The sequence below is a fragment of the Curcuma longa genome, chromosome 8, assembly GCF_044706935.1.
Source record: "Curcuma longa cultivar G26 ecotype Majalengka, Jawa Barat chromosome 8, ITB_CL_G26_1.1, whole genome shotgun sequence".
Classification (NCBI taxonomy): Eukaryota; Viridiplantae; Streptophyta; class Magnoliopsida; order Zingiberales; family Zingiberaceae; genus Curcuma; species Curcuma longa.
The window spans coordinates 11,987,206-11,997,735 of NC_133868.1; the positions used below are offsets into that span (position 1 = coordinate 11,987,206).

The window sequence follows — 10,530 nt, forward strand, 5'->3', positions numbered from 1 at the left end:
TTCGACAGAAGAGTTGGCAGCGGGGTGTTGGTGGATTTGCTTCAGGGAGGACGGTGACGGCGGCGTTGATTGGCAGAGGGCAGTGGCTTCGGGTTTCCTTCTTCCTTAGCAATGGGAGGAGCCGGTGGCATGGGCGTCGACGGGCGACGTCTCCACGCGGCCGGTGGCAGCGTCAAGTAGAGAAGGGGATCGCGAGGAAAGGGCGATCGCGCGGCGGTAAGGACGCAGCGGAGCAGCGGCATTGAGCAGAGGAGGGGATCGCGAGGGGGAAGGGGCGGCTAGGGTGTCCATCCCTCGGTTGTGTTTATAGGTTTCCTCCTTGAGATCCTCGCCGGAGGACGCGGGTGCGTGCGGACGCGGATCGTGCGGGCGCGGGTCGCGTGTCGCGCGCGAAAGAGAAGGTCGCGGTGGTTGCGGGTTGTGCGGCAAAGAGGCGGGTGAACATGGTAATAGTAATTTCAAATTGGGGTTTGGGTTTGGGTGGCTTAAAAACTTAGGGTTTACTGTAACGAACCAAATTTAATCTTGATTCACTTGGTTTACTAACCAAACGAACTCTGATTTGATCCAAACCAGTTTTGTTTGATTCGTGTTCGCGAGATGAATCTTCTCATCCCTTTTATTTTATCATAATCTTAACCTAATCCTAGATCTGACCCATTATCCTAAATGGGCTTTTCGAATTTGGGACTTCAATCCACTTAATTATAATCCGACCCAATTAAAACTCATCCTTTAATTGGTTAGTTCTAACCCTATAATTTCTAGTATCTTACAATATTAGCGATGGGAATTTATTTCTGTCTCTAAACCGTCGCTAACACCTCGAAATAACAATGGATATAGCAACGGAAGATATTTCCATTGCTATTTTAGCGACGGAAATAATAATTTCGTCACTAAATAACAGACGAATTTAAGGAAATTATGACTTAGCGATAAAATTTTAAATTTTGTCGTTAATTTATTGATCGAATTTTAATTTATGCATTAGCCAAACCCTTTTTTAGCGACGACATTACGACGGAATTAATATTCCGTTGCTAAATTAGCGACGGAAGTTTTTATTTCCGTCGCTAATATTACGATTTTTAGGGTTTTGACCCTTTTCTTCTCCGCCTGCGCGACCCTTTCCCTCTCTTGGTGAACTGAATCTCTCCCGGTGGTCTGCTCGTGCGCAGCCTGCTCTCTTCCCGATGACCTCTCCTTCAGCGAACTCCTCCGGCTAACTGACCTCCCGTGGCGTTCTCTCTGCCGACCACCCGACGATCTGTCCTCTCCGACGTTCTTCTCCCGACTTTCTATCCTCCAGCGAAGTCTCCTCTCGCCGAACTCTCCTTGCACGCGCCACCAGATCCGACCTTTTATCTCTCAAAGGTAATCTGAATTTAAGGTTAAAGTTTAGGATATAGTAATCTGAATTTAGGGTTAAAGTTTGATAACCTTATAGTAATCTGAATTTGATTACAATGTGGTAAGGTAGCCTATAGTAATCTGAATTTGGTTACGATGGTTATTTAGGGTTAAGTTTGATTATCATTGTCTATGATTTAGGGTTACAAAATCTATTTCAGTAGTGATTAATACAGGAAATTGAACCCCACCAGCGGTCGGCCGGTCAGCACCCCACCAGCGGTTGGTCGGCCAACACCCCACCAGCGGCTAGCTGGCCAGCACCCTGCGCGCCACCATCACGCCAATAGCCCGCCACCCTAGTGCCAGCAACACCGGCTTGCTAGCACCACGCCATTGACCAGCCAGCAAGCCGTCGTTGGTCGGCCACCATCCTGCTATACAAAAACCAGCCGAAAGAAGGAAGAAAGAATGAAAATAACTAAGAAAAATCTGATTTTACCGTTGAACATCGTCACCGTCGCAGTCGTCGGAGGGATCGGAGAACAAGGAATCGAGGTCGCGGGGGCGCAGGAGCAGAGAATTGGGAAGGAGAAGAGGAAAATCGTGAAAGGGAAGAAGAAAGGGGATCGACTCGCGTGTAATAAGTTAGGATTTTTGGCGACGAATACAGATTTATCGCCAAATTCGCCGCTATTTGTGGACGAATTTTAGATTCGTCACCATATTTGGCGACGAATCCAAATGGCGACGAATTTGTGATGGCGACGAATTTCGATTCGTTGCCACCATCCTGCTATACAAAAACCAGCCGAAAGAAGGAAGAAAGAATGAAAATAACTAAGAAAAATCTGATTTTACCGTTGAACATCGTCACCGTCGCAGTCATCGGAGGGATCGGAGAACAAGGAATCGAGGTCGCGGGGGCGCAGGAGCAGAGAATTGGGAAGGAGAAGAGGAAAATTGTGAAAGGGAAGAAGAAAGGGGATCGACTCGCGTGTAATAAGTTAGGATTTTTGGCGACGAATACAGATTTGTCGCCAAATTCGTTGCTATTTGTGGACGAATTTTAGATTCGTCACCATATTTGGCGACGAATCCAAATGGCGACGAATTTGTGATGGCGACGAATTTCGATTCGTTGTCAAAACCCCTAACTTATTTGGCTAACCCTATCCGTTTCTCTCCAATATTTGACGACAAAACCATGATTTTATCGCCAAATTTGTGATGAAATCACAGATTCGTCGACAAGTGGCGACGAATTTTAATTCGTCGCTAATAACCCTAACTTATTCGACCAACCCGATCCGTTTCTCTTCGATATTTGGCAACGAAACCAGTTTGTCGTTGTCAAATTGGCGACAAATACAGAATTCGTCGCCAATTTGGCGACGAAAAACTGGTTTCATCGTCAAATTGTGATCATTTTGACGACAAATATATGTCCATCGCAATTTCGCGACTAAACATGTTTCGTCGCAAATATCGTTGTAAACTTGTGATAAAAGGAGTTTTTCGTCGCTAAATTTGTCGTAAATTTATGACGAAAATGTTTTATTGTAAATTTTTGTTGCTAATATCCTATATTTTTATAGTGAAATGGATATTCCATGGAGACTTTGCAATTGTAGCACCTTCATAAACTGGAATACTAATATTTTTGTCAAAAGTGGGTCATTTTCAAATCAAGGCTGCCAGGGCATAGTAATGATGTCATACTAGGTGGACCTTCATTAATTGCTAGAGTTGCATGGAAGCTACTCTTGGCGCCATTCAGAACCTTGAGCGGGTCTTGGACAATTCCAAAGGGCACACTTTAGCCTAAAAAATGCAGATATGGAAGCAAAGTTCTCCGTTAGAGTGGTATTGGGCTACACATCATGGTGATCATGATTTCTCACAGAAGGACCATCAACTCTTTAACATCATTCAAAATAGGAGGCATTTCGGAGTTGCCTTTTAGTGAGTTCAACTTTAAAGATCCACAAAAAACACCAAAAATAAAACTGCCAAAGCTCAAACATGTGCATTCTGAATTTGTAACCCTTAAATGCTCAGGAATTATCACTGCAGGATTGGGCTCAATAGGACTTGTTTCCTCTTGCAAACTTAGTCGTCCCAAGTTTGCAACAGTTGAAGAAATTCATCTTGTCATCTTCACAATGATCTAGCTCATGCCTTTGTGATATATGGGATTTGTACTTCCCACTGCACCCTCATCTAAATGTGGAGCATCTGCTGAAGGGCCACCATAAAGTTCATGCTAGAGGCAGATTTGTATCTACATTTAGCTGGCAATGTCTCGATATTAAGTTTTTCTTCTAGATGAATGCCTTCCAAGCGAGAATGTATATGGTAGTTCGTTCTATAAACCAATGCAAATGATGACAAATCTAAAGTGTTTTCTTAAAAAGCACTGACGCTAGATATTCTAGGCGTGGTTGATGCACTTTCCATAAGTTGCTCAAACCATCCATCCTGAGAGATATGCCAATTTTCAACATCTGCCTCCTCCCTGTATGAACCTTTATCATTGTCGTATACATATGAATATTAAACAGGTTTTGTTCAATGATCTTCTCTCTTGAAAATTTGCTTGGAGTGTTTGTGCTTGCTTTCTCGCACATCGGTGTGTCCATCACTTTCTTCTTTTGATTCAGATTTAGAAGCAAACTTTGAGTTAAATTCCTCCTTTAAATCATCTTTGAATCTGTCTAGGTCATCTCGGGCGTCGAAGTTATAATCTTCCATAGCGAAACTTAATCGTCCCTAAAATAAAGTTTGAGTGTAGCCAAGAGAAGAAAGTGACTTCATTTTTTTTCTCATCTCTTAATCAATGATCTTGGCTTTGCCCTGTTTGTCACATGATTGCCGTAATTGCTTCCACCACACCGATGCTCTTCCTTTGAGTTTGATGGCAATTAGTTTGACTTTCACACGATTGGACACTTCCTCATAATACAAAATTCCTTCCACCTCATCAAACCAATCAAAGAATTCCTCAGTTCGTAATGTATTAGAAAACTCAAAAAGTTCAACTAGAAATTCGATATTTGTGTATAGTTCATCTCGACCACGACTTTTGCAATTGTGATAAAGGTTTTGAAAAGTGGAATCAGAATTAGGATAACGAAACTTACGATCTTTAAGATCTCACATCGCTAGACGTTGAATTAATTTTGTGACTTTTCTTTATATATCAATAATTTCATGTTGGGTATTACGATCACAATGCAAGACTTCCTCAATCAGAATCTGTCTGTCACGATCATGATCACGACCACCACGACGATCCATGGGATCTAAGAGCTCTGATACCAACTAACATCAGATAGGATAGCCATTATTTTACGAGCAATATTGATTTTGTTGATCAACTGTGAACATCGAAAATAATCTTCTAAAACCTATTGATTTAGAAGAATACCAAAAGATAAACAAATAAATAGTACTATCAAAAAATATTATTCATCAATAATTACTTTAACATCAACTAAATAATTATTTAAATAGATTTGAAACTCTAAGATGAAAAAAAATTGACAGAAAGAAAATATATCTTAACAGATTCAAAATTTCTAAAATCCTAAATGGTTCAAAATCATAAAATACAATAGATAGAAATTATCAAAAATATCTAATTATCAAAAATCTTGAAATTATTAAAAATAATAATTTACCAAAAATAATAAAAACGAATCCTCACCAACAGCTGTTCTGATTATCTTCAAATGACCATCGCTGTAAAATGGTGTCATGCATGTATCATCAAAATGAGGTGGATGCACAAGCTATCTTCTTCCACAAAGTGATGAACAACAACTTGGGCTTATTGTTTAACTAAATTAATTATGGTTCATCAAACTACATAAGACCTTCGATGTGTTCCAAACCTTGTCAGCTAGTTTATTGTCGTGCACGCATCTCCCAAGAGACTCGTTGTCATGTATGCCAGCGAGATTGATGTCTGTCCTCCACATTATTCTTGTTATTTATCAAATCCCAAATGGAGTCCGTTGTATTTTATTCTCTTTCAACTAAGTTATCCAGTCTCCAGCCAAAAGGGATATCTTGGAAAATTTCATCCGTTAATAAAATATGGGAAGAAATGGAGCCGTGGTTTGAAGGATTTCCTGAAGTCAATTTGTGATGATTAAATCAACTATCATTAGATAAAGAGAGTAAATAGGAACCATGAGACTGCAAAATATACTAAGAGAGTTTTAGAGCATCGATCTTTTTGCCTCAAGGGGATGAGCTCTCAATTAGTTTATTGCTCATGGTCAACTTCTTTGGCCATGAGCGAGAATGCATGTTAACTATGCATTAAAATTTTAAATGCATTTGCTGGTAGGCACCAAGTATTCCAGTTTAGAATGAAGTACCATTCCAACAGATAACAGGCTTGCACGATGACAGCATACACATACTTCGCTTCAATAAAAAAGGCAAAACGACAACAACAACAACAACAATAAAGGTTTTGCTTCAAGTGGGCGTGCATGCCACAGCAACCATATGGGAGCTGGTGGAGTAATGGAATTAATAGTTGAATAAATTGATGACTATAAATAGGGATGGGGAAAGACCCCCACAACAACAACATACGAGATCTGCATTGGATCACTGAGAGAGTGTTTGAAGGAGATGGCTTTGGGAAGAGGAGGCTCGATGCTGCTTTCTTTGGCTGTTGTCTTGTGCATGAGCTTAGCAGGCTCAGCTTCTGAGATCAAAGTAGGGTTCTACTCGGAGAGTTGCCCTAAAGCTGAGTACATCGTGAAGAAGGAGCTCGACAAGGCTTTTAAGGCCAGTGCTGGCATTGGCGCTGACCTCCTTCGGTTGCATTTTCATGACTGCTTCGTTGGAGTTAGTATACATATATGGATATACTTACTATCATTAATCTGTCGTTTTTACATCAATTGACAATAATGTTGCATTATAGGGTTGTGAAGCTTCCATTCTAGTCGACTCAACAAAGGGCAACATTGCAGAGAAAGATGCACCACCAAACGAAACCTTTGAGGATGAAGTATTTGATGTGATCGATACTATCAAAACACGTTTGGAAGCTACGTGCAAAAGAACAGTCTCTTGCGCTGACATCATCGCCTTCGCGGCTAGAGACAGTGTTGTGCATGTAAACAAATGCAAAATTTATAGTATGTTTATTCGTTATTTAATGAAATTGTTTTAACTATGATAATGGAAATTCATGAGTGCAGTATGGAGGAAAGTACTACAGAGTGCCATCAGGTAGAAAAGACGGAAGAAAGTCGATAGCAAATGAAACGGTGGATCTCCCTCCTCCAACATTCAACCTCAATCAACTCACTGCCATGTTTGCTAGCAAAGGTCTAAACCGAGATGACCTAGTTACTCTCTCAGGTAATTGATAAGATCTAAGATTATTTTTTATATGATACTCATCATATATGGTGGCGATTTTGTTACAAAAGTTCTAACATTTATGTTGTTTACATAGGAGCACACACCATTGGCGTCGCACATTGTCCTTCTTTTGCAGACAGGCTTTACAACTATAGTGGAACTTTAAAAGGTGATCCAAGTTTGAACTACGGATATGCTAAAAAGTTGAAGCGTGAATGCCCTCCAGGGAACACGGTCAATGAAGTGGATATGGACCCACGAAGTTCCCTCACCTTTGACTCTAGCTTCTATAAGGCTGTCACAACGCACCGTGGTCTCTTCACCTCAGACCAGACTTTGATGTCAACGCCTGCAACTGCTCACAAGGTGTCTCAATACGCTAAAAAACCCAATTTGTTCAAGAAGAAATTTGCCACATCCATGGTGAAGATGGGCAAGATTGGTGTGCTCACAGGGAAACAAGGAAATGTACGAGCCAATTGCAGAGTTATCAATTACTCTTGATGTTTTTTTTTATTCCCTCTTATAAGTCATTTGATACAAACATACCTTATAAGGTATGGTCATGAAGAATAATGAGTGTTATGTATGTGAGAATTAATTTGCTTTCATTTGTTTGATTGTAACCATATGCTTTATTTTAATCTAATGATGAATAAGATTGCTATCGTTAACCTTGAAAGATTAGTGAATTTATATATGAAGCAAAATCATTTAAGATATTGCAAACATTAAAATCTTAATTAGCACTACAGGAACCTTAATCATCACCCACTAATATTCATGTCGATGAGCAATCAATGAAGAGTCAGATATCACTGATGGGAGAACTTGATGGTAACATCAATGGTGATGCCTTGGCTATTAATCTTATGTTTTTTTATTATTGCCAATAAATTTTATGAGTAATACCTTTCCCTAGATAGATAATCAATAATCAACACTGAGTATTAAAATATATTAAAAAATAATTTCTATATAATATGGAATTTTATGCAACTTAAATACTAAACCCATCAAATGAAGAAAAAAATGGTAAATGCAAGGCACTATGACATAATATACTTAGTATAGGCATATGCTCTAGGCAATGGGCATAGTATGACATATGGATGATTAGAATTATTTTGTTCTTATTCATTAGCTTTTAATAATTTGTTATATTCCTGAACTAATCTATGAAATGTGTTGATGGTTACTTGTAGAGCTTTATGTTATGTCATAACTTAGATATGATGTATATTGAAAAGAATATCTGCGAGAATATTATAGGCACATTGTTAAACGTAAAAAATTCAAAAATGATGTTAATGCTCACAAAAATTTGATGCACTTAAAAATTAGAAAAGAATTACGTCCTCAAGAAAAATTGTCTAAAAAAGAAATGAATGTATTTTGCTCTAGGTGGAAGAAAATAAAGTTACTCAATGCTCTAGGTTTAAAAATGAATGTAATTAAGAGGGGTAAACTTGAATTGAATAAGATCATTTTAGTTTATAATTTTCTTTTTTTGAGATTCAAATTATTTTTTAAAAATATAAAAATTGATTTAGAAAAGAAATAATTTTTAAAATTGATTAAAAGAGTTATAAGTAGTTTTAGAAGTTTTGTGATGCAAGAGGATTTGAAAATTTTTATTATTAATTTTGATAATTTTTATTTTTAATAATTTTTAAAGTTTTTGGTATTTAGAGTAGTTTTGAAAGTTCTATTTTTTTAATTTTAGAATTTTTTAAAATCCATTTAGGATTTTTAAGATTGAGTCTGTTAAGAATTTTTCTTAGGATTTTATATTTGAAGTCCGTTTAGGATTTTTAGGATTTTAAGTCTGTTAAAAAATTTTCTTTTTATTAGGAATCTTTCTTTTCAAATTTGTTAAAAAATTTTCCTTTTTATTAGGAATCTTTCTTTTCAAGTTTGTTAAGAAATTTTCCTTTTTATTAGGAATCTTTCTTTTCAAGTTTGTTAAAAAATTTTTCTTTTTATTAGGAATCTTTCTTAGGATTTGGGTCTATATAAACATCTTATGAGTTGATGTTTAGGGGGGAAGCAGTTTGGTTGATTAATAAAAATTTTTCTTTTTTTTTGGCAAAAACCCTAGAAGTGGCACCGTCGCAGTCTTCTATCCATTTTTTCAATTTTTTGAACTTGTTCTCTACTCAATTCTCCTCCAATCTTCCACCTCTAGAATAATCACTATTCTGTCCAGCGTCAATTAGTATAAGAGCATTGCTCGTAGGATAATCGCTATCCCGTCCACCGTCAGTTGGTATCAGAGCATTGTTCGCAGGATAATCGCTATCCCGTCCGACGTCAGTTAGTATCAGAGCACATCAGATCCGATGGAAGGTCGTCGTGGTCGTGATCGTAGCGGTTGCGGTCGCAATAATCAAATTCTGATGGAGGAAGCCCAATACCGTGCTCGTACCGTTCAAGATGTGACGATTGAGGATTTGCGGAGGCAAGTTGCAGAACTAACCCAGCGTTTGATAACGCGGGATTTTGAAGATCGAAGGAGCTATGACCGTGATTCTGCATCCACCTTCGACAACCCTTACCACCACCCCGATAGGGTCTCGGAGCATCAAAATCGAGAGGAACGGTATGTAGACTTCGGTTTTTGAATTGATCTACCTGAGTTTTCAGGAACCTTATAAGCAGAAGGATTCATTGATTGGCTCAACGAAATAGAAAACATTTTTGATTACAAGGAGATGCCCGATCGGATGAAAGTAAAGTTGGTTGCCATCCGACTCAAGGGCCGAGCATCCGCCTGGTGGAAACAACTACGACGCTCATGAGAGAAACAAGGTAAGATCAAGATCACCGATTGGGAGAAGATGAAGAAGAAGATGAAGAGTTACTTTCTTCCATTCGACTATACTCAGACTGTGTTTCAACGATATCAGACGTTGAGGCAGGATACAAGATCAGTCAATGATCACACGAAGGAGTTTTACTAGTTGATTGAGGGATTTGGGATCAACCACCCTATCACCTACAACTTCAAGAGAACGCCGGCTCCACAACTCCTTTACGTTGCCCCTTTCTCCTACAACAGAGACAACCTTGAGGATGAAGACATTGACAACATCGAGTACGATCAGTCCTACTCTCTCGATTGTCCAATCACAAGACACGATGAAGATGACGACAAGATCGAAATATTTGGTGATCCAGTTTATGATGATGCTGACGAAGAGGAGATAGACCTAGACGAAGCGTTGATCGAAGACCAGAAGCCCACTTTGTTCGACGACAATCAATAGCCTAGTTCATCTATCGACGAAGTCCCAATCTCCATCGTCTCACCTTGTATTGATTCGACATTCCAATTTATTCATCATGATGAAGATGAGACTCAGTCAACTAGTGAGCCAATATACGACGAGGATGAAATTGTCGATGAAATAATCGGTGATCCAATTCTTTATCTCGACGTCGATGTTTGAGTTGCTCAATCAAGCCCTTGTCAATACTTCTGGATGCGTCGACGCTTCCATTGCACAGAAGGCTTCTCCTTCAAAGCAAGCACCAAACTTTGTCCAGAACTTTGTTGACCATTCAGATGATTTAACTTCAACAAATATGATGTCACATCAAACAGATTTATCCAAGGACATAGAAAATACATATACTTCGATTATATTAGAAGGACATGAGCAAATGCAAATAAAGGTTTTAACTAATGGAACCAAAGACATTGCAGATGATTGTGATTTAAATGAAGGCATTCTTATGGACGAAGGAAATCAAGGGAAGCCAACTATCACTTCAACAATA

The 10,530-nt window shown here is 38.7% G+C and overlaps 1 protein-coding gene across 1 annotated transcript; it reads left to right on the forward strand.

Annotated features, from left to right (window-relative positions):
- The first annotated feature begins 6,000 nt into the window (after nt 1-6,000).
- LOC141833834 (peroxidase 5-like) lies at nt 6,001-7,251 on the forward strand. Its single transcript, XM_074721331.1, has 4 exons — nt 6,001-6,222; nt 6,302-6,496; nt 6,582-6,744; nt 6,842-7,251. The coding sequence occupies exons 1-4, from the start codon at nt 6,004-6,006 to the stop codon at nt 7,249-7,251; spliced, it is 987 nt and encodes a 328-aa protein (XP_074577432.1). The 5' UTR covers nt 6,001-6,003.
- Nucleotides 7,252-10,530: the final 3,279 nt, after the last annotated feature.

Coding starts and splice junctions, on each gene's coding strand:
- LOC141833834 (XM_074721331.1), top strand. CDS start 6,004: ATGGCTTTGGGAAGAGGAGGCTCGATGCTGCTTTCTTTGGCTGTTGTC. Junction 6,223..6,301: donor TTCATGACTGCTTCGTTGGA/GTTAGTATACAT, acceptor GTTGCATTATAG/GGTTGTGAAGCTTCCATTCT. Junction 6,745..6,841: donor TGACCTAGTTACTCTCTCAG/GTAATTGATAAG, acceptor TTGTTTACATAG/GAGCACACACCATTGGCGTC.